Below are 25,420 nucleotides of genomic sequence, written 5' to 3' on the forward strand. Positions count from 1 at the left end.
TTTTCAGAATAAAATAGTAACATTTTAAAAAGGACATTTTTTAAGTATTTTGTACTTCTTTTTACTTTTCAAGATCTTTCGAAAACACCTGTAATTTATTTTCAATTTCAATTATTTATTTTTTTCAAAAACATTTAGTTTTCAAAGTCAAGTCTCAGTGTTTTTTTAATTAATTTATGTATTTATGTTTTTTTATAGAACCAATAATATTTCTCCATGACGGCAAAAAACAACAACAACCTTGAAGCAAATAATATTAACAATTGCGAGATTCATAGTTTCAGTTATTTATTTACATACTGAGCTACACACAGGATTTGCACATTTGTCTTCAAAATTAAAAATGTAAAATAAATATACAATAAAATACATTAAACAATCTTTTATGGGGCAAAACACCTTTCAATCATTTCAAAATGCATATAGTGACTATGCGGTCACAAATGGGATTCCTGGACAGTCTGTGTTTATTTTCATGTGTTCCTCCTTTCATCAATAATGCAAACACTGAAAATACTGAATCGACAAGCAACGCTGAATATAATATAAATGGATTAAATATATAACCAACTGTACCTGGTGTGTCTGAAAACTGCACTTGTGAATAAATGAATCAAGAGGCAAAATAATGACAGAAGATAACTGTAACATACAAAAATATATGCAGCACATGAGAGATCGTACCGTGATAACAAAACAAGAAGCAACATTTTGATTTACACATATATGTATATATATTATTTACATTAAAGAAAAGAGCGAACAGTATGTAGCGGCTGAACATCGATTGCTCCAGCTCTATAAATCAGACAATCTCTGTTCAAGTTCATTAACTACAGTCGTTCTACTGGAGGAACCCATCAGTGCTCTGGTAATTTAACAGCAAATGACCTGCATTTACACATTCATATACGCTCACACAGACGCGCACAACTCATTAGCGCAAATGCAAGCAAAAGCCAGTGCACAACAGGAACAATGTCCCAGTGTGGCGAAAAGGAGCGCTGGAGATGGGATACGGGCTGAGTTGGATCTCCCCGGCTGAGTCTTTGTGGAAGTGAGACATCCGCCGGAGGAAGCAGCTGGACACAAAGAACAGAGGGAGACCTGGAAAACGAGCTACCGTACTGACTGAGTGCCCAGACTACTGATGTTCGCACAGCTATGGGTAGCCTACTGCGGTTGGTGTGTCGACTCATTCAGATTCAGTACGTAGCTCATATTCGGACGCATACTCTGCGATCTTTCCTTTTGGCAGTGGAATGAGAATCCTATTGGCTCATCTAAGTAACAGAAAGCCACTCTTTTTGCCCGGTCTAAAAGCCACCCGTCTATTGGCAGTTCCTTCATTGGCTAATCCTACAGAGATCAAGAAGCCATTGGCACCCATTTCTACACAGCAGCAGCAGCAGCAGCTTTCTATTGGCTCAACCTTCAACAGCACGATTCTCATTGGCTAAACAGCAGAGAAAACATTTCAGGCACAACAGTTGGTAAGTAGAAGTCAGAGTAACTGAGTCAAGTCTGTAGGAAATGATAACCCGCGATTTCCACAAACACAAGAAAGCTCTCCTTAAACACTACCAGACCCCCACCATACTTTTCTGCACAAAATTAGACGCAACAGAAGCTAGATTGGAAACCATTGGAATATACAAAAGAGCACTACACTTCCAGTTTAATGAAGGATAAAATGTGGAATAACTCCCATATTTTTCTGGAATAAAAAACAGGACCAATGCTACCGAAGCTACTGATCTTCTACAGTCCACCATTCTGGAACCACATCATAAAAACTACTCAAATAAGCATTTTGAAACAAGTGTGTTGAAACAAATGAAATAAGTATACTATTTAACAAATGTTTTCCTTAGAACACACAGGAGAAGAGGAAGAAACTGTTTAAAGTGATCCCTAAAAGAAACACTGTCTAAAAGTTCGATACGTGAAGCTTGAATTACTGCTTGACTGAATAATTTTGCTGTCCAAAATGACATTTTCTGGAAAATACAACACAAGCCAATAATATAATACTGCTGTGGAATCAAAATATCGCTGAGTGTTTAAAGTAAACAATGAACTTTGATGGATTACCTCTTCGTGTCTCGACACCTTGCCTGACAGCGAACTGAAATGTACCTTAATTTGGTCTATTTAAACTTAAAACTACTTACAGATTCAGCTGCCAACTGACAAAACACTATTCCAAATGCAACATGCATCAAGTAGCTTGTTTTTGGCTTGTGCAGCAACATGACAATGCTGCCAAATTAGGGTTATTACTGCTTATACATATTACCAAATAGCATGGCCTTTTGCGTTTGATATTTGAATTTATGAATTTATTGGAATTTATTTTACTCTCACGCCAGGCTCTTTTACTACTGATAGTCTGACATATTCAACACATTAGTGTTACAATATCTTAAAATACCACTTTTGGCTAAAATATCATGTCAAATTGAATGTCAAGACTCCAGAGATTGTTTATCAGGGTTTCATCTAGTCTCTGACTTGAAACAGCCTGTTTGACTTGTAAAGACTTGACAATTAGCAAAAGAAGCAAAAAAAAAAAGAAAAAAGAAAAAAGTTCAGTCCTCCTGCAGACTCACATTGAAGATATAGTACCATGGGATGATACCAGCATTGATTATTAGCTGTCTCAAAAAGTTTGATGTCCCCAAATAAATACATGAAATGTAAAAGAAGAGCACACCATCACTGTCCTTTCTGGCAGGAGGGCTTATATACACAATCTGCGTGAAATGTGAACGGAAAGAATACGACTGCTCTTGGATCCTAAAAGAGATTTTTGATCAGTGTTTCCCAAAGTCCTCATGCATGTCAGACAGCTACAATGACACTTAGCTAAGGCGAAGGGTCCCAGTAGATGAATGGCATCTGTTAGAATGCCTGCTTTTTACTGGGAATCAGATCTTCACACTGGAGGGTGATGTGGACCTGTCCCTTCCAAGAAGACATCATTGTTGGACAGCAGGGGCTGAGTGGCGGTACTGTGACTGCCTACTGAGTTTAGCCGCTGGACAGGAGAACTGGATTCCTCATGGGGCCCTGGAGCAACAGGCAACCTGGAGCTGAAGTTTAAGTAAATCTGAAGAAGAGAAAGGAGATGTAGTGTCAACCCTAAACAAAAGGACATTTAAAAAAATCTACTGTCAAGTTCTGAGAAATGTACTGTTCCTTTTCACATTGGTTTAATACTGTCATGTGGTATAAAGTAAAAAAAAAAAAAAAAAAAAAAAGGAAAATTTTTTAAAATCTAATTTATCTATCTAATTTAAAATCTAATTTATGCAATGATTTAAAATCATTGCATAAACTGCCTTTTCAATATGCTTAAAAAAAACTAATAGATTAAAAAAAATGATGATCCATGTTTACAATGTTGTGTGGTCTAAAAAAAATAAAATAAAAATAAGATACATACATGTTTGGTGCTGTCTGAGATTTGCTGTTCGATTTTCTCCACTATCTTGGTAAACGAGGGTCTCTTGAAGGGGTCGGCGTCCCAGCATGAGTGCATGATTTCGTACCTGAAACAACAACACAAGCGGCGCTGGTAAACAGAACACTTCCTGTTAAAGACATTTAATTGCAGCAAAGTTTAATGTTTGCAGTTTATAGTTAACTCATGCAAACCTCTAATAATAAAAAACAAATAATTGCTTGAGATTGAACAAAGAACCAAACAAATGCAAACATTTAAAAGTAAAAAATATTCATTCATACTCATTCATATTATGGATGAAATCTTTCAAATGTTTTTTTTCTGGTATTGAACCATTTATGCTATTTGTCTATTGTTTATTTTAATATCATACTCATAGTTACACCCATACCCATTGGGGGAAGGATACGCCGCTCTACAGTAAGTGATTGCAGTACCAGTTTTGGCCACAATCTTACATACGGCTCCTTTAATTAGGTTTAATTTAATCTGAACGTGCTCCTCCCGAACTTTGTCAATAAAACAATTTAAATTGAAAAATGAAGTCCAATGGAAAAACGTGATTTACAGGATGAGAGCTTATTATTACGAAAACAATTATTTATTTTTGCTAATTGTTATTTTATTTCGGTTAGTATTCAGTAATTGTTGTTAGTTTCATTTCGTTTTAGTTTTTCATTTAAGTTGAAATTTCAATTTTATTTCAGTTTACAAAAATGTCTTAACTTCAGTTTACGAAAATAACCTTGAAACATTGATTTAGTGTAAAAATGCTGCATAAATATACAAATTAAAGCTCAGTCTTACATTTCACTCGGGGAAAACTCTGGCGACTCCATTCGGTATCCTTCCTTGATCATCTTATAGAATTTGGAGTCCACAGGCATGCCCGGGTAAGGACTACTCCCTAAAGACGCACATTACCAATATTTGGATTAAAAGCAGTATATCATGCCAAGTCAAAATAATTATGAGATAAGTTGAACTTACCGAGGGAGAAGATCTCCCACAGCAGTATTCCATAAGACCATACATCACTCTCAAAGGTGTACACACACTCAAAGATGCTCTCGGGGGACATCCACTTCACTGGAAGACGGGCCTGTGCAGAGAATACCCTCATTAAATACATTCCTTCCTTAACAACATAGGTAGAGCATGAAGGCATGCATTTCAACACACATCACTTGAAGGATTCAGTCTGTGACAACCATTGAAACAATTTACTATCAAAAGCTGTGCTTGGAAACCTCATACAGTATAGTCTTGTTCTAGCTAGCAAGCGGTAGATTGACAATACCTGACTTGGTTGCAGAATAAATATACAAAAAGAATACGGACTCAAAGACTATCAACGCTGTAGTCCAAGTTTGCTTGACTGTTTGTTGCTTTGGGCTTCTTTTAGACCATGAATCCAGGATTCAAATGGAGAAGTAGAATATAATGACAACATTAGCATTCTGCTTTATGCAAATTCTGGAAAATATATCAACTGTTTTAAAATTTATCAACTTTTTTTGCATCAATCTCTTGCCATTGTAAGACATTAACATGAATACAAGCTCTTGTATTTCACAGTAAGCTCTTTGGATAAAACACCCACGGAATAGATTTAAGAAGAGGGGTTTGACACTGTTGGATGACAGCCATTAGCAGTGCATCAAAGCAAAATAAAAGCCTCCAATTGTAAGGAAATGTCTTATTTAGGGATTACACATTCTTTTTTTCTTGGCAAGCATCACGCAAGAAAACTATGCTTGACTATGCTTGACTATTCACTTAATCCGATAATTAATGTGGGAAAATCTACGGTAACACTTTACTTGCAAGGGTGTACATAAGACTGACATGACACCTTCATAATCATGACATGACACATGTCATGAATATGAAGGAGCTTTCGTGCATGTTAATGACAACTGTCATTAAGTGCCATTCGCTCATTTATGACATTTTAATGCAAATATGACATTGTTTGAGATGTCTTTGTTATGATACCTTGACATTACTAAGACAACACAACCTGTCATAAATATGACATAGCAGATTAATTATCAAACTTAAGAAACCACCTAGCTTTATTGCTTAACATTACATTAAACTGTCATGTGGTTGGTTTTGACATTGGCTGTCATGAAGCCATTATAACTTTTTATTGACAAATTCAATATGTACCACTGTAGTTCAGGTCTCGAAAAATATTCATGACACAGTTATAACAGCCAATGACAGCCAAAGCCAACCACTTGATAGTTTAACTTAATTTTATGTCAAGTTGAGTCGTCATGACAAAGACACGGACAGGTTATGATGATATTATGGTTTATGTCAAGATGTCTTAAAAAAGACATCTTGAACAATGTCATATTTGCATTTAAAATGTCATTATTAAACGAAAAACACTTAATGACAGTAATCATAAATATGCATAAACCTCACTTCATATTCAAGACAGATGTCAGGTCATGGTTATGAAGGTGTCATGTCAGTCTTATGCACACCCCTTCAAGTAGAGTGTTACCAAATCTACAAATAAAATAAAGTTAAGGTTAAAGTTGTTTATATGTCACATTTAATGACAGTCTATACTTACATTGCCCTTAACAACATAGTTTGAGTCAGTAGTGATGTCTCGGGCTAGTCCAAAGTCACAGATCTTGGCCACTCGGCCTTGGGTGAGGAGAATGTTTCTGGCTGCCAGGTCTCTGTGAATACACTGCACAAACACACATACAATAAACACACATGAAGAAATACTTGCCATCATACACACACACACACACATATATATATATATATATATATATATATATATATATATATATATAGTATATATTATGTATTACTGTAAAGCAGAGACAGTAGAAGGGATGGAGTCAGACCACTTATACTGTAGAAAAATGAATGGGAGAAACTGGCTGTATTAATGGATGTCTTGTTTTTTATCGGGATTTGAGCAAAAGAAGCAAATTTTACGATACAACTGTGGTCAGATTAAATTGCTAATTTGAAAATATGTTTTTGAAACGTAATCTTGACAAACAGTTTTTGTGATTTCTGCCTTTCGCAATTCAAGTAGATAGAAGCTGTACTTGTATGCCTGTTACCTGCATAGAATTTAGTGTCCAGGAGGCACTAACAAAATGACCATCAAGTGGACTGGCTTCGTTTGTTAAGGTTTTGCTAAATATTGCTTTCATATGTCAGGATTGTCACATATTTACAATAACAATCCCAATATACAAAACCTCATTAGCAAAAAAGTGTTGAACATACCATTATTCTAAGTTAGCGTTGAGGTGCTGAAATGCATTCACTGACAGAAAACTCACATGCCCACTTAACAGCAGGACTAATTTAGTTTCCTTCCACTAAATTGAATACTGGACCTACTGACCAGGAGGGGAAATGGGATATTTCTCGGCATGACCCTCTGTGAATGAGTGTGTGCATGTGCTTGACAACTTGTGTGCATTTGTCCATGACTTTGTGTAACCTGATCTAGGACTGGGCAGAGGTAATGGAATGTGAGCCAGTGGCATTGTAGAGGAAAAGAGAGAAGATCTGCAGTATGGGATTACTGCAAACACTCGGAATATAAAACTCACTATCCGTCTGAAAGAACGATGCAAAAAAAAGGACAAAAAACAACACGCACACACACACACACACACACACAAAAAAAAAAACACTTACATTCTTGGATGCCAGAAAATCCATCCCTTTGGCTACTTGGTAGGAGAAGCTAAGAAGATCCTCAGTGTCCAGAGTCAAGCCATCTTCCTGCAGAATCTCACTGACGGCATCCGTATCGCTATATGAGTCACCTAAAGGGGTGACAAATTCTGTTAAGAATAGACAAGAAAGGACAAGATAAGATGAGACAAAAGAGCTGAGATGAGAAAAGAAGGTACAAGGTGAGACAAGACGAAAACAGACAAGAATAGAAGACGACAAAACCAGATGAAATGAGAAAAGAAAAGAGATGAGATGACAAGAGAGAAGACAAAAAGAGAAGGCATGAGACAAGAGGAGATGAGATGAAATGAGATCAAAAGGCTCAAGACCAAGAGATGAGATGACATGAGAAGAGATGAGAAGACAACTGAAAAGAAGGAAGGACAAAACAAAAGAGAAGACATAAGAAGAGAGACAGAAGTGGAGATGAGATGAGAGATGAGATCAGAAAAGACAAGAAGAAAAGGAGATAACAGGAAAGAAATGAGAAAGGAAGGAGAATAGATGAGACATAAGAGTCAAGACAAGATGAGAGCCTGAGACAAATAGATAGAGAAAAACAGGAGGAAAGAAAAATTAAAGGCACGACAAGAGAAGAGAAGACATAGGACAAGATGAAACGAGACATGAAAACAGATCGTCCCCTTGGAATTATAAGGTTCTATCTGCGTTCTGAGCAGTTTTGAGATATTGAGCTTCAAAGTTTTTGCATTCCATATAGGAAAATGTGTATGGGGAACATGTTTGTTTCAAACATAAAAATAACAGGGACCCTAAATGTACAAAACACATCACATAATGTAAATAAATTGCCACAGAATAAGAAAATGTGAATAACTCAATTTTGACAAAAATGTCAGATAGAACCTTATAATTCCAAGGGGACGAGATGACAAGAAAAGACATTGATCCAACCTTTATTAAGTGATCTTCTGTTTTCTGAGGACAGAATTCCCAATACAGAGGGCTTCATGGTCATGTATCCATTCCTGCTCTCACTGTGATCAAACATTAACTCTTTTTAGTGAACCCAAAAGCACTTCACACTTTCACAGTTGCATTGATCATACTTACTTTGGTTCTGGCTGCAGCATGATGTTTCTATAGTAAGAGTCTTCTCCCAGTGTAGAGAAGTAGAAGGATTCTCTCCTTCTGCGCAGGAAGTTCAACAGGTCACCAAAACAGCAGTACTCCGTTATAACTAGCGTTGGACCTGTGCAACAGACCAGTTCAGTAATGAAGAACAACCCTATACACACAAACCTGGGAAAATAATATCTAGCCTAAGCCTCTCACCTCCTACAGTGCAGGCCCCTAGCAGGTTGACAATGTTAATATGGTTGCCAAGATAACTAAGCACCTTCAGCTCAGACATTAGAGCCTCTTTCTCGGTGGCATGGGCACTTGCTGTGGGAAAAAAGACAAATAAATGCATCATCACAATTTCTTTCAAGTAATACATCAAAATACACAGAAAGAATGTTGCCCTATTGTTAGTGTATGGCTCCCTTTTGGTAACTGTTCTGAGAACATTCTTTTTATTGTTTAAAGCCATAAACCAACATGATTCCCAGAATGTTCAGGGAACCAAATATTGTGGCTTACTGGAAATGTTTAACCTCCTTTCTTCGAATCGTGCATGTTTGTATACTTTCTGGTGTGTCATTACACACTGCCTTATTTGCCTAAATAAACACGCTGGTTAAACACGCCTTGGTGTTACTGTGCTACTCGTATTTCAAGATTATGAACATGGTCTCTGTTGCTTTTCACTCACGTTTGAGCATCTTCACAGCTACGGTCATCACAGTGTCTGCTTTGGACATCCCATAAGCAGTGGCCTCCACCACCTTCCCAAATGCTCCAGATCCTAGAGTTTTTCCTGGGGATGCCGGGAAACAAAACTGATTCAGAAAATTGACTTGGCTACAGCATGAACAGATGAATTTCACTTTTCTCTGATAAAGTTGTTTACAATCAATAAATCAGCCTGGAAACTGGTCCAAAGCCAGTTTTTAGTTGGAACATCAACTTGTTTTTGAATCAAGGAGGTGTGGCTTGTGGGGAAGCGTAATATGCTAGATCCTGTTGGATCCTGTTTGTTGACGGATACGGCTATTCCTTCATGGGGAAAATATGATACTACTGCCGCGTGACATAAGGCACGCTAGCTATCAGTGTCAATAAACCATGGAACAGTCAATGAAAATCCGCATGTTTTTTCAAATTCAAAAGGTTTTTATGCTTTTTTGGTGAACCATGTCCAAACATGGCGTATAAACAAAAGAATTTGGGAGAAAAAGTGGAAAGATGCTTTGGAAAAGTCAAATCAGACCGATTCAGGAACTTCACTCACCAAAACGCAGCTTATCTCTGGGAAACTCCCACAGGTGGTCGTATGGGAGCTGGGTAGGGTCAATGTACACGTAGCTATTTCCATGAATACCTTCTATGACTTTCCACTGTATTTGGTATTTAGGTTTCTGTTGGAGACAGAAATGAGAGAGGGAGAGAGAGAAGGAAAGAGGGATTGGGGAAGACATAAACAATGAGCGGCGTTGCCAGACAAGCATAAAACAACCGTTTTAGATCCAGTAACTGCAAGTGTAAAAAGGTGCTCTGATAGACAAAAGTAAACAGAGTCCACTAATAAAAGTTTAGTGTAAATGCACATAAATTATTCAAACACAAATGTGAACAACCCCTGTGCAACAGTGTGAAACTGCATGGTGAAGCATCAGGTCTTATGACATGCTAAGTAAATATATATATATTTTTTTTTACTTGAGTCTATATTGTTTCAGAGTTTCCCTGAAGTGCGAGAGGGTGTGACAGGTAAATTACGTTGAATTTGAGGATCAGGCATAATATCAATATCAAATAACCAAAAACAAGTTACGCTATTGAATAACAATAGGTTTTAATATTTATTACTATAATAGGGTGAAAAGTAAGACACCTCAGTGAGTCAGCATGCATAAACTTTATGTGTTGGAAGACAAGCTATATATAACAATTGACACTTTACCTGCATGTATTTGTAGGACAGCACGATAAGGACGAGAACAAGGATAACGGCTGCGGCAACAAAACCGATGAGCAACGGTGTGAAGAGTTCATGAGGAACAGTGTTTTCTGGAAAGATTAAAGCATTCAGCGGCCATTAGAAACACATGTACTCCATCAACAGTAAAACACAAATGTGTTCCTTTTAACTATAGGGATGCACCAATATTTAATAACATAAACATATACTAGAACAATTAAAGATTGTGCAATACTGATAATAAGCAATATGTTGCCAATATATTGTACATCCCTACTTCTAACTCATATTGGATATAATTTAGGGTCATTAAAATTATTTAATATATTATTAATGTTGTCATTTTTTAAAATGTATTAAGTGTAATTTAGATTTTTTACACATAACGAATGTTTTATTGTGATTTTGATTGCAAATCTGCGTAAAGAAGGCAATCTGTTACAGGCATCGACGGATAATCAATACACAAGGCTCATCCCTGAGGATCAATTCTGTTAGCACAACAACAACAACAACAAAAACACAGTAGATCTGATGCTTGTCTTGGGACTTGAGCCAGAGAATTAATGGAAATAAAAAATGATTATTACACTTAGTACAGACGTTGAAACAGAAGTATTTACACAGTTAGAATACCTATAATACATTAACATTAAAGACCCATCAAAAATAATGAATAAGTACTTCTGAATTATGTCCTAAGTGCTTGGATTTAATGAGGTGTGAATAATACTCACTAATAAATTGAGGTAAAACTCTTTACTGGAGATTTTTTTTTGACTCAATTTTCTTTCACATTTTAAAACTACAGCTATGTGTTTTTTTTGCAATGTGTGGGTGTGTGTGTGTGTGTGTGTGTGTTCATGTGTGTGTATGTGTTCGTGTGTGTTGTGTTATTGTTTTTCTGCGTAGTTCTGAGCGGTGTAGTAAGCTCTTAAGCTATAAGAAGCTTTCTCTCCATTTCAAGTCAAAGAATGCAGACTCTGCAGGAAGTAATCCCATGTAAACCTGCCACTGGCTTTTACAGTCCTCTTCTGCTCCCTCTCTATCTTCCACTTCCATCCATCTATCATCCCACTACATACACGCATACCATCAATCCCTCCCAGATACCAACATGCAAAAAAAAAAAAGTGTTTTGTTATGGTGCATCTCATTCAGCTGAGGTCGAACAGTTTTAACAGTCTAGCCTAAGGCTCATTGTCCCACTGGTTTTCCTAGATGTGCTGCAGCCTAAACCTTGAGAATCTAAACCACTTCTCACATCACCTAACAGGCTTTCCTGAGGCAGATGGAGTCAATTCATGCTCTCAAACCTGAAAATCTCCAGTCCAACTCCTGATGGACTCTACAAAAAGGTCAACGTTCAACTAGAATTTTTGTAAAAAAAAAAAAAATATATATATATATATATATAATTTAGTTGAGAAAATGCACAAACAGGCAATGTAGTGAACTACTTTCAACAAAGAAAGGATAAAAAACAAAAACAAAATGTACCAGATACAATGTAAGCTGGATGTGGATGACCTTTTGCTAACCATTCTGTCTTTAAAAATATTACCTTCACTAACTGGGGTGGAAAAACTTGGTGTTTTGCAACAAACCAAAACGTAACCCCCCAAAACCCTTGAGATAATCCCCAACAGTTGGTGATGCTAAGTTTACAAAAGAAACAAGATTAGGGATAAAACTCAGCACCTCTGTTTATAAAATAGTCTGCATATCTCTTATCCAGAAAGTCTGCCTACACAGGTTGAGCTGGAGCAGGAGTGGTGATCTGCAAGTTGGCAGCTGGTTTAGATTTCCTTAAAAAAGATGCAGCCAGCAGACAAAGCACAGCTGGTGTGAAGCACAGCCTCTCATTTGGTTGTTTAACCATTCCTCGGAAACCAGAAGCACCTGGGTCGAGGTCTCTAAGGTCTCATTCCACTTCTGCCGGGGGGTAGCTCGGTTTGTGACGGCATGCCCTTCCCGACGCTGTGGTCGCAGCTAGCTCTCTCGCAAGATGACGACGCCGCTTCCCGCTCTACTTCGGCCGAGGCAAAAGAAGCACCGCAGCCAGCGTCAACCTGACAGAATGTAAGTTAGCGAACTCATGCCAGCCATGTCCCCGCGTGCTTTGCTTTCTCCTACCCAGACACCATCTCCGGTTCTGTTCGAGGAAGACCAGCGCCCCCCCCGCCCTGACAGCCTCTCCATTGCTGCTTCGGAGGATGTTTGGTCGGACTCAGTTGACCTCGCAGTTGACTATGGCGGTGTTGCAGGTTTACCAAGCCAAGCTTCTCCAATCCATGGACACGACTTGCCCGGAACCCAAGTCTTTCCGTGACTTACGGAGTGCCACGGGCCTAGCTTTGCAGGCTACCAAAGCTACTGCGTAGGCCATCGGGAGGAGCATGGCTAACATGGTCGTGCTCTAGCGCCACCTGTGGCTCATGCTCACGGACATTAAGGATGCTTGCAGAACGGTGTTCCTCTACGCCACTGTCTCCAGTTCCGGCCTCTTCGGCCTGGCGGTGAAGGGGTTTTCGGAGAGATTCACAGAGGTCATCCTGCTCAGCAACCTCGAGCAGGCCCCAGGCCCTCTACTCCGCAAACGAAAGCAGTGCCAAGCAGGCCTCTCAGCCCCATCCCGCGGCTGATGCCCGCTGTCAGGTTAGACCGGCTCAACGCTGGTTTAGCTAACCAGCTACTCTGTGAATCTTTTTACATGGCGTCCCCACTAAATATGGCTACACAATACGAAGTGACCGTTCTCGAAAGGGAACGTACTCGGTTACTATCGTAACCTCGGTTCCCTAAGAGTAGGGAAAGAGTATTGTGTGTCCGGTTGCATTGAGTAGCATTGCAGTATGTCGCTTCAGTCGATGTAACCTGCTATAATGGCTATTTCGGGGGCTTTTATTGGCTCTGACCACGCCCCCCTTGCTAGCTCATTGGCTCACAAGTTGGAGGCGTCCATGCCACTGGATGGGCAGTTGCCGCTGCACAGCCAATGAATGAGCTAGACACTCACTGTGTAATCTGTGCAGCTGCAAAATGCGTTTTACATTTTAAGCTTCAGAATTTTGAGGGAAAGGAGTTTCCCCCGGCCACGCTACCCCACTGCTTATAGCTATGCAATACTCGTTCCCCACTCTCAGGGAACCCAGGTTACGATAGTAAACGAGTACGATATGCAAAGGTCCAACAAAGAAGCAGTGTCTGAATTCATAAAATCAAATCTCAGATATATTCAGATCTTTAAATAAAAAAAATCTGCAATCAATGTCCCCTAACTCTCAGAAGTTGCATAAATCAGCCAACCAGATTATATCCTGCTGATAATGACAGTGCTTTCCAGTTTTGAGAGTAGTATGGATCAAAGGGTATAAGCAAACAGAATGTAGGTGGAGTCATCTGAGGCTGAGACTTAGTAATTACAAACAAGAGTCTTCAGTTAATGTCTGAAGTGGGATGTACTGGGGTGTGTATGTGTGTGTACGTGATTTGGGAAGTTATTTGCTCACCGCTGATGGAAAACAGAGTGTACACGATTTCCCCATTGGCCGATGCCACACATTCAAGGGTGGCATAATTGTTCTTGGTTATGTTTAGACGGCTCTCCACTGCGCCTTTCCCAAAGGGAGGACTTGTCATGGTTACAGTGACAACATCCTCCTCCTCCTGAGTGGCATTCATCAAATTAGAGCACCTGAGGAAACATGCAACACAGTCGTAAATTATTGATCTTGCACTTCTCAAAAACATGTTATTAGCCTACTTCATAGAACTGTTTACAAGAAACACTGTATAAAAGGGTCTCACTGGGTAAAACCTCCTGCTGAGCAAGTTTGAATACCTACTATTTTATTTACTGAGACTGTTTGTCTTGGAGTTCTTGTCTCTAGCCTCATGCATTTACATTTGCTTTGTTTCAGTGTCTCCACCTCTATTTAACCATCCCCCTTGAAATATATATAAAACACAATGTATACTGTTTTGGTTAGACTTGACTTGACTAAGAATTCTGGATGAAGCAGACTACAGTGATGCAACAGAAATAAATCTTGCCTAAGAAGATACAACCAAGTCTCCTGGTCTTCGCTTCTGAGTTCCTACACTTTAGAAGAAAAAGTTTTCAACAGTATTCAGTAGGCCTACTTTTTTTTTCAAAGCCTTTAAAGCAGTGTTATTTTATTTTCATGTATACAACTATAGTTTTTATTAACATTATGAAGTAGATTTTATTTATATATTTAAGTATTCATTTTAAGTTTTCAGTTAATTTGTTTTGGTAAATTTGTCATTTGTATTAGTTTTATTTATATTTAAATATTACTTTAGGATTTCTTTAGTTTTTATTTCAATTTTAGTTTTTGTTTATATGCAGTTAGTAAATTTAATGAGTCAACTTATTTCAGTTAGTTAGAATATTTTATGTAATATTTATATTTTAGTTAAATACAACTTTATTTCAATTAACAATTTTTTCCCCTTACGATAATAACCCTGCTTCAAGGTCAAACTAACTGCCCATTGCAACCTATTTATATATTTTGAGGAAATATTCTAATGCCTTACATTTTTCTTTGGAGTAAAATGTACCCATGAATTGTTCACAAAACCACCAGGAGTATGTAGGGTCAATTTACATTTCATGTAGATCTTAAGATCAAATTTTAAGCACCATTGCATATCAAGAGACATAACTTTTTAAGCTCTAAGGATACTAATAAGAATCTCTCGCTGCATTCAGGATCTATGATGGAAATAAAAGAAAAACATCAGATGGAATGCACTGCCGTCAAGTGCTTTGATTTATTTGCTTCCTTTTTGTTCAATTATTTTGGCTCTCCTCAAAATAAAGTGCTACTGAGTTGAGTTCAAATGTAGCTTTTAATATAGGGGAAAGAAAAAATAATCTCAACTGGGTTTCAATTTCTTATTCATCTCTTTCTTGTTGAGTGCTCGTGTTAATTACTTTGTTTAGCATGATGGAAACCTCTCATCAACAGTGGAATGCTGAGAAAACCACCAAACCAGTGACAGATAAAGCAAGCAGCACACAAACAAGATCAAAAGACAAATTGCACTGCATGGTTGTACAGTATTCTCAAATTGAAGCAGGTCATCTTATCCTGATCGGATTTGATCACCATGAGGAATTGATTGGATAAGCTTATGATCTAAGTCTGTGCTAAGGTGTTCTGTCAACACTGTTAATATCCAAGAATAAACAGCCACATAGGAGCGGGTTGTTCCCATGCGGTCAGGTGTTGTCACATGACTGATAGCAACCAATCGCTTTTGTGAAGTCACAAACATGACAGAGTCAAATTGCTTATCCCCGTCAATAATAGGCTAAAGCTTTGTTGTCCAATCATCAAACATCAAGTTAACGGTGACTAATCCACACTCTATCACAATATGTGCTAATATGTTCACACTGCTAAAGGGAGGTACCACTAATTTTGAAAACCCATTGTAGGAACTTTTCCAAAATTGTAGGTGTATTCGAAACTAACAAAGCTGTAGAAAGCCACGTACCTGGAATGGGGTTGGTCACAGTAATACCACTTGATCTGAGGAGTGGGGTAACCCTCTGCAGCACAGCGCACCTGTCCATCAATCGGCCCCTCATAGGACACAATCTGTGGTTTACCTAACAGTAAAAGATTAATTCAGGCTCAGTTTTACAATTCTGATTTGTGGGATGGGTGTTTGTACAGCTGTCTCACTTGCGATTGCTTTCTAAAATATTGATTCAATTACCTAAAATGCCAGATATTAAATATTTCACTGTTTAAAATGTGGGTTGAATGGGAGACCTGTTTGAGTAAAAAATTATATCCATTTATAAAGCGTGATCAATAATTCTAATTGAAAAGCAAATGATTGAGGATAAATGATAACAATAAAAGGTCTTATTTGCAGTCTTGAAGGCCAGTCCTTTCATATAAGTTCTTACATTGCCTCTACTATTGTAAGTGGGTTTTAAGCCAGGGTCTTACATAGACAATTAAGTTATTTTTCCCGCACAATGCCCAAGAAATATGACTGATTACTACTGAACAAGAATACGCACAAAAAGTCATAATCACATACATTCTACACACTTTTCTGGCAAGTGGAAAGTGCAAATATTTGCCATTTGCATTACATTTTTTCACTCACTTATGACATGGACTTCAAAGGTTTGATGGACAGTTGTGTCTCGGTTTGAGCATGAAAAGATGTAAACGCCGCTTTCTGACACCTTGAGACGCACTAGTTTTAGCTCGCTGGTGTAACTGTTGAATAAAGAGAAAAAATACTTATCTTTCAGTTCATTGAATTATTGGAATAACATGTGGATTTTGCACAATATGTGGGATACACTAGTATTGAAATTCTGGTCGATACTGATGAGCCCATAATTATTTTGGGCCATAATGCACAGTATTAAAAAAAAATTATTGAAGATGCTTTTCAATTATTAGTGTTTTTAGAAATTAATTATAACTGAGCGTTACATGATGGCAAAGATGATCTTAATTTAAAAACACACCACAATTAAATGCACAATATCAACGAATATTTCCAATAATAATAAAAAAACTAATATTGTCCTGATAGCTGATATGGTACCAAATATGATGCACATCCTTAGCAAATGCAACATATGAAAAACCATAAATATTAGGAGTAAAAAAAAATATTTTTTGATTTACAAAATCATACCTATTCCCTTGTGACCGGCTGGTAATGACATGATCAGTAGTATTGATTAGTTTTACACCACTGTAGCTCCAGGAAAACGAATGAGGTTTCGGGTAAGCGTCCATTACCACACGCAGGGACAGACTTTCTCCAGCGCGCACTCTCTTGGTGCTGTTATTCACACTTGTTATGTTAATAAAGCCTTTATCTACACACACAAACACATAAAACATAATTTTATCCTTTGAAACAGTCTTAATAAAAAGTCTCATGATTGTTTGATCATTTATGTCAGTGTCCTTATTACAAGTGTTACATGTACTTAGTAATAACTACTGTACATGCAAATAACCTAATTCAAACACTCACTCTAATTACATAGTGAGCACATGTTGTTCATTAATATTGTTCGGTACTTAAAATATGTAGTTAACAAGGACCTTAAAAAAGAGTGCAACCCATAGTTTTTAAAATCGAAAATGGTGTTTGAAACAACAGAGACCTACCATAGATGTCGACCCAGACCGACTTTGCAGTGGTCCCTCTTTCGTTCATGGCCTCACAGCTGTAACTCCCCGCATCCTGCATCGTCACAGACCCCAGGCTTAGGATGGCGGTCCTCACGTGATAAATAGGCTCAGGCAGGAGACGCGAGGTCATCTGCACTGACGGTTGCTTGGCACATGCAGAAAGAAAACAGACACAAAGCTGATTGAGCAACTCTGGAGAGATGAGGCATAGACCTTGTCTTGGGTAAAGTGCTTGTGGTTGTCTATATGTGTAGGTGTGGCTGTTTTTATAACCTTTATATGAAACAAAGCATGTTATTTTTCTCTCAAATATCAGTCTCTGGTGCCAATGCTAGACTGAGGACCTGTCCATTCATCTGTCTATCCATCTATCCATCTTTTCAAAATTTTCTCAAAACTTTTAAACAAGGCTTTAAACAACATTCAAAGTTTTTCATATTTAAAAATGTCTGTTGAATTTGAGTTGAATTCTACTTCGTTTTGAAATTCTTGAAATCCTGTTTGCTATTCAAATACAAATCAATTAAGGTCCAATTTGCCTCTGGGCATAATATCAAGAACAAACATACAAACATTTCAATTCTCATACTCAGTCTATAAACACATTAGCACATTAAGTAGGTTAACTGGGATGTGCACCCATACCTGCTGTATGCTTTTCTATAAGTACTGTATGCTTTCGTAAAAATTGGTTTTACTTGATTGATTTAAAGCGGTTGATGTGTTTACAATAATAAAGCCTGCAGTATGTACTTTATCTATGTGTGTGTTGTGGTCACGGTGTGCTCAGGTACAGTAAATAGGTTAGAGCTGGTTTGTTTGTGTCTTACCACTCCACGCGGAGCCTTCCACTTGATTGTGATGTCGCTGTTGACATTTGAGGTGGAGCAGGATAGGGAGAGCTTTTCCCCCTGGGTGAGCAGCACTCTTTGAGGCTGAGCCAGTGTGATCAGAGGAGGCGCACCTGGAACTAAAAGCAAAGAAGTATTATGGATTGTATCTTAGCAGCAGGAATATGTGGGAAAGGAAGAACAAGTATAGTGGGGTGACATGCACATGTCTGGTGTCTGCTGTGTTCAATTGTTATTGTATTTGGACTGGCAATCAATTACATTTTTAATCAAACTGATTATATGATATGGCGATTAATTAATCAATCAGTCTATAAACTACCATTGAAAAGTTTGGGATTGGTAAGATGTTTTAATGTTTTTGTAAGAGGTCTCTTATGCTCACAAGACTGCGTTTATTTGATCAAAAACAAAACACAGCAATATTATCAACTAGTGTTCGAATTTAAAACTTTCCGTGTCTTCAGTGTCACGTGATCCTTCAGAAATCATTTTAATATGCTGATTTGCTGCTCAAGAAACATTGTTGAGAAACAAATGTTGAAAACATTTTTTGTGGAAACTTTGATCCAATGCTGGGTTGTTTCAACCCAAATTTGGGTCAAATATGGACAAACCCAAATGTTGGGTTAAAAATGTCATTTAAAAATGTACAGTTGAAATTGAAATTTGAAGTTGGGTTAAAATTTTACCAACATTTGGGTTTGTCCATATTTGACCCAAATTTGGGTTTGGGTTTCTTTACAGAAATAGAAAGTTCAATGAACTGTTTATTGAGTTTATTAGAAATAATATTATAAACATATAAATGTCTTTACTGTCACTTCTGATTCATTTAATGCATCCTTGCTGAAAAACAGTACAATATTAATTTCTTTAAAAAAAAAAAATCGCATTTGTGCCAAACTTTGAATGGTAATGTACGTATACCATCCTCTTTGAATGCAGGAGCATATTCATGAATGGATGATTGAACTCATTCTCTGCTGCCCATTCTTGGGAAGATGGAACTTTATGCTTAATGATTTTATTCATTATGTTCAAGAAAATGACTCTAAATTGACAGCCTAATATGTATAAATGCCTCTCTTTTTTCTCACCAAGTCGAACAGTAAGTAGATATTGTCCGGATTTAACCGTGGCGCCTTCTAGAGTCCCGACGCAGACGTAACATCCCTCAAAGTCCTTCCTAACAGCTTCCAACACCACGCCCGTCTCAATGCTGGATGAATATCGCAGACTGTTGGGAAGGGGCAGTCCGTCACATTTCTGCAGGTGCAACTCCATCATATTTGGGTCTGTGGCCAAGCATGGGATCGTGGCAGTCTCTCCTTCTCCCGCAACAATGTCAAACACGATGCTCCTCCTGAAGGGATTTTCAGGATCTGCTGAGAGGAATGCTAAATCAAAAACCAATGAAACACAACCAATGGGGCTTAGATCATGACATTGCAGCTCAGAGAAAGAGAAAGAGTGTCACAAATAGAGTGAAAGTGAAAACTCAAAATCATGTAAAACTGTCCACTTCCAGGGATGAATTTGAAGATTCTATTATGGGATTATAAGAACATGCATGAAATAACACATGACATAGATGTATATATTAAAGGCCATTCAAGAAACAGGTGAATACAGAGAGTTGATTAGGGCATCTAAAGTGTGTTTTTGGCACAATATGGAACCACATAGGAAGATGCTGGAGTGTGTGTTCATAGAAAGAGAAGGAGAGCGAGAGAGAAAGACAAAGATGAAGCACAAAAAGTGTTAAAAAGTACTAAAAGATCATGCAAACACATAGTGTAACGTTGCTGACACATTCCAATTTGTCTACTATACTATACAGTCACACATATACTGTTGCCAGCAGGCTTGTACACACATAAAATATACAGTAGCTGCACTAACACGAAAGTATAACAAGACAAGGTATACACATAAAGGATGGTTCCTCAATAATTCTTTAAATACGGGCAGTACAGAGATGTCACCCAGCCAAGACAATTTACTACACCCAATTAAGGCACTCCCAAATGCAAAAGGCTGACCTACCTTTGACATACACATAGATGGAGCTCTTTTCACCAGTCTCCTCACAGCATGAATATTTGCCCATGTGTTGAGGGCCTGCTTTGCTCATTTTAAGAACTGTTAGTTGACCCTGCCTTTGTTCCTCCTTCAGGGTTCGCGTGGGACGGTCTTCTCTCATCCAGCGCACTGAACTGTTGCTCTGGCAGCGCAAGCTGAAGTCGCCGTTCAGTGGTACTGTGAGCCAGGGTCCGTCTGGGGTGATTGTGGGCCTGGACCTGCCTGAGAGGAAACAAGAATGTGAACATGACACACGGCTGGCTGGAAGATAAAGAGGTTTAATGTTTAATAAACTTGCAAGAGGATAGATTATTTCTAAAGTTAACATGACAAGTTATGAAGCTCTGCAGGCTTCATTGTATTTTGTCAAATGCTTTTGACTCGCCAGTATACTATCGTGGGCCTACTGATTTTGCAAAAAAAACAGCAACTTTGATAAACAGAATATACCAAGCACATACACATTTATACACACATACAAATCAAATCCCTCTCAAGTAAGTTGCATAAAAGACAGTTAATGATGTGAAATAGACTGTTTCACAACTAACAATCCAAAAACGTATGTCTTCCGAGTTCCTCTCATTCTAATTTCTCTAGAAATGGTAATTTGAGATTTAAGAATTCTACAAAAGTCTACAAGGGGAAAAAATATTCCAAAAATTTTTGGTTGGCACAGCATTATTCTCCATTCAAAGTGCTGAGTTGCCTTATACAACAACAAGGCTTAAAAGCAACAGATTAGTGTTTTAAACCATAGGGTCCGTGTAACGCTTCACAATTCAATTTTCAGATAAAAAATGGAAACCAGACATTAAGTTTTTTTGTTTTTTCCAGTTACATTATCAACGGATAGTTGCCTTTTTCTCCCTTTTTTCAATGTCCATGTTTTTTTTCAGAGCATCCATGTCCAAACATTAATAATCTTGCATCCTGTCATTTTGCAGGCATCATTAGCTTGAGTGAAAATTCAGTTCCTTTACATCATCTCTTTTTAAAAAAAAACTCATAATGATGTCAAAATGGCGCAATTAGATAAAAGCTCTCTTTGCATGGTTCAAATATTTACCAGAGAAAAGTTAGGTGCTATGTGTGTGCGTGACCAATTGGTCTTGTAATAAATTGGCTTTTCTTTCATGCATTATTTTTCATTTTGATGTTGACAGTGTTCACTGGAGAAAACAAGTCAACATTAACAGTTGTTCTGTTAGGGTTTTCTCTGGAAAACACACCTGACTTTGCAGATGCCGTTTTCGTGGCATAGAGTGACAGTTTGCATCAGGGCAAGCTACTCATCAGGCTAAACCACAGTTCACAGTTTTATCATGTTATCTTATTTTAGCCTGAAGCAACTAAGCCCTTGCATACCCCCGAAACCCCTGTCCTGCATGTTCTCAGAAACAAAAACAACAAAAAGGTCCTTATAAACAAGAAAGAAAGAAGTAGATGCAAATATGCATATTTGGACACATTTTGAAGACATTACCATTTACACATTTTCCCCTTTTTAAATAATTTTCCTTCACATTTAAGTTGCTCCCACATCTCCAAGTTAAATTAAAGGCAATCGGGATTGCCTTAATTTGCCTATATCCATCAAAACTACAGAAAGCAATGACAGTTTAAACCAATGTATTAACCACTTTCCAGGAACCACACATTATTATTACAACATAATCTTTGAGTATCCATGCAATCCTTTACCTGCCAAACAGATGTTTACTTGCACTTTTGCCCTGTACCTCACTGCTTACTCTTGCTCCCTTTATTTTTTTATTATTTTTATTATTCTGTTGTAACTACAGCCACGTCCAAACAATCTGAGGGCGTGGGCAATTTGTGGCTGCGGTATCAAGAGGTAAAAACGATATAAATACTATTCGTTTTCTCACACAAACTGCTCGTTTCGTGTCTTAGGCCATCAATGTGTACTTACATTTACGAGTCATTAAATCATGTTTAATTTGGACTTCTCTGTGCATGCTCTTTGAGGTGGTGACCATAGACCTCCATTATTTGACTGATAGACACGAACGGTTTGACCTAAAAATATCAAAATTGAAACTATAACTAAACAGACACCTACATCTTGGATGCCCTTGAGGTAAGCTAAAACATACCAAAAATTCATTTCAAAGTGATCTATCCCTTTAAGCACATACGTACACACACACACACACACACACACACACACACACACACACACACACACACACACACACACACACACACACACTTAGCCTATATTATCACTAAAATCAGAGGGAAATGATAGGTGAATAACACTGATGTAGAAACCATGTGGTTGTAAGTCTAACTAAACTTCACATAAGCTGTAAACTGTCCCTCAAATTTGTCCCTCAAGATGTTCCAGGATCAGCAAAGATGTTGATCCACATGATGTGGTGAAATCATGTTGACTATAAACATCTGTGCATGTTCTCTGCTCACCCTTTTATTATTAAATATTTAATATATATAAATAGATATATATTTTTTAAGAAATTGTACACTTAAAAAAATAAATAGATTATTGGAGTATGTTTTACAAGAAAATACTATTTTAGTTGTTCTGTTTAAAAACATAATTGTTTCAAAGTAACTCACACCAATTTATTTTTCAATATTTAAATTAGATAAAAGTACTAAAATCTGACTTGTAGTTTCGTTACTTACGATACCACCGTCAGCCACAAGAGGCACTCGCCCGAAAAATAGCACGACCACCTCCATTCAGACACCCACCAAAATACTGACTTCTGGAGTAATTTCTATATTTCATTCAATTAGTGTAGGCCCATGCCTAATGCAGTCAACAAGCCTATAAATATTTCCATGTAAATGATTTTCTCATGGCTGTTAGACTATGTGAAAGCCCGCATCGCCATTTGTTTGAAGAAACACGATGCAAAATAGTCACTTGAGCGCTGAAGCCCTCTGGCGTTACAAAGCTGATCTTCAGATTAATGCCAAAAAAACCACAGAAAAAGTTAACCGCATGTGTTCAGTAATTATCCACGCTCACTTTAAAACTGGGTTTACATAACCGGGTCTCTCTCTAACTTTATGGTGGAATTCAAATAAGTGAACATAACATTTTTTTTTTTTAAAGACAAACAAAAAAAGAAGAAAAGATAGCATATATGTTCCTCTTTTTTTGGAAACTGAAATATGTCACATAAAAACATCTTTATTGCAGCATCTGAAAGGACAACAAGCGGTTTGTTTTTCATGCACGAGTTTTAAGGATAAAAGTTTGAACACGTGATGCGCATGGTCAGTTAACAGATGCAGTCCAGCTAATGTCTCGCCCCTCATCTTTTTCTTTCTGAGCACCACAAAAGACCATCTGATCCGACCAGAAGGTGCAGCATGCGCAGGCAAAGAAAAACTAAAGCTGCAGCATGAAAACAACTTCTCTGGCTTTGGGAGTTGACGATTATTTACATAGGCTACGCTATAACAGCTATCCATGCTGGTAGGATAAGATAAAAAAGAACTGCAAATGAAAACCCATTAAGGCACCTTTTAAAAACTGTAGCCTACAAATGAACCGTACTCATTTAAGAACCGTCATATGACTTTGCAATAGCTTGGGGCTCAATATGTCCGTGCGACGTTTGGCGACACAATTATGAAGACATAAGCGTGACGTGAATCTGTATAAAAAAAAAATAAAATAAAAAAAAAAATAAAAAACACCGCGACTTGTTTAATTTTACTGATCCTAACATGCTTGAGCTATTTGTATGGCTACCTCCTCAGATGAAGTTTGCCGCTTTTTGGTTGTGAAAAAGTTGCAGGGTAGGCTATAGGCTATAATGTTTCTGTAAGATCCGTTTTTTTTTCTAAACCTGGCATATATTGGGAGGTTTAGGGCTTGCATAGCGGAGTCAAGCCCCAAGTTTTAACCCAGCTGTTATAGGCATAGGGTATCTGAACTATATAAAGTTAACAATAGCCTATCAAAGTACAATTTTATTTTGCGTTAACACTCTTTCCTTCACATCGCTCGCAAATTAGGTTATACCTGAAACAATCGCATTCCTGTCTTTGATTCCTACACTTGACGCGAAGATGGACACGCGCGAGCGTGATAAATAATTGAGAGGAGCGCGCGAGGATCGGCTTTACTTTACGTTCTCACCTGCCGCTCCCCGGATCAGTATCTTATTTCAATGATCCCCTAACCCCTTAAATTGATGGTATGTAGAGCCTCTACAAGGCAAGTGAAGATGATACGATTCGTGAGGATATCACTGGGAGTTCTCGTGCATTCGAATGGTTCAGTTTTCAACTGGAGAGAGGAGTTCTGCACTGGCAGAAGGTGGACCGTGAAAGCTCCTTATGGACAGTGATATTCATTATGATGGAAAATAAGAGAGCACACCAAAATTGTAATTCTATAAAGAACCTACATCTAGATTAGTAAGTAAAGTAAAAAGCAACAGGTCCAGACATTATTCTACATTATTATTCTATACATATGAATGGTAGCATGTCCGTTTTGAATTATAGTAATAAAGAATAATTCAACAAGGCTGCCTCACATCTACAGCAAGTGCAATAGCCTATACGTCTTGAATGAACAACTTTCTGGAATTTCCTCTAAACTTGGAAAGCATTGTGAGATCATAGGCAGGACCAATAAATGATAAAAAAAACTCATCCTACCTGGTTGGATGATTAACTGCAACAAAACAGTAAACAGAACGCAGTGATATTCCATTGTTATAATTCCATCTATCTCATGTGTGTTGGTAGCTCGATAATACAGCTCGGTCGCCAGCCGAGCGATCACTCCAGTCTTAAAGGGCCAGCGTTGTTTTCTACCACTCTGCGCGCGGGTCATGCGGAACGACGAGCGAACATGGGCGGGGACAGGGAGGTAACATCAACAGTAATAGCACTAGTCATACCTGAGACGCACAAAAGAGGTTATAGTGCCACAGGGTGACACGTGGCTTGTCAGAAGAAACTCTGAATTGTCCATAACAAACTATGATAACTAAAGGGG

The 25,420-nt window shown here is 37.9% G+C and overlaps 1 protein-coding gene across 3 annotated transcripts; it reads right to left on the reverse strand.

Moving 5' to 3' along the window:
- Window positions 1-275: 275 nt before the first annotated feature.
- kita (KIT proto-oncogene, receptor tyrosine kinase a) lies at window positions 276-25,218 on the reverse strand. 3 transcript variants are annotated; one of them, XM_089118568.1, is made up of 21 exons: window positions 25,078-25,218; window positions 20,368-20,625; window positions 19,419-19,703; window positions 18,298-18,437; window positions 17,444-17,612; window positions 16,959-17,145; window positions 16,413-16,528; window positions 15,786-15,900; window positions 13,766-13,950; window positions 10,236-10,342; window positions 9,564-9,690; window positions 8,985-9,089; window positions 8,504-8,614; window positions 8,282-8,420; window positions 8,123-8,205; window positions 7,166-7,296; window positions 6,063-6,185; window positions 4,460-4,571; window positions 4,277-4,376; window positions 3,449-3,554; window positions 276-3,112 (listed from the first exon to the last, which is right to left on the reverse strand). In XM_089118568.1, exons 1-21 carry the CDS (start codon window positions 25,130-25,132, stop codon window positions 2,939-2,941), a joined length of 2,928 nt encoding a protein of 975 aa, XP_088974694.1. In that variant the 5' UTR covers window positions 25,133-25,218; the 3' UTR covers window positions 276-2,938. The 3 variants fall into 3 exon arrangements, with proteins under 3 accessions (XP_088974694.1, XP_039548664.2, XP_039548665.2); XM_039692730.2 differs by having other exon boundaries at window positions 19,419-19,706; XM_039692731.2 differs by having other exon boundaries at window positions 19,419-19,718.
- Window positions 25,219-25,420: the final 202 nt, after the last annotated feature.

The sequence above is a fragment of the Pimephales promelas genome, chromosome 13 (assembly GCF_988280905.1).
Source record: "Pimephales promelas chromosome 13, fPimPro1.hap1.1, whole genome shotgun sequence".
Classification (NCBI taxonomy): domain Eukaryota; kingdom Metazoa; phylum Chordata; class Actinopteri; order Cypriniformes; family Leuciscidae; genus Pimephales; species Pimephales promelas.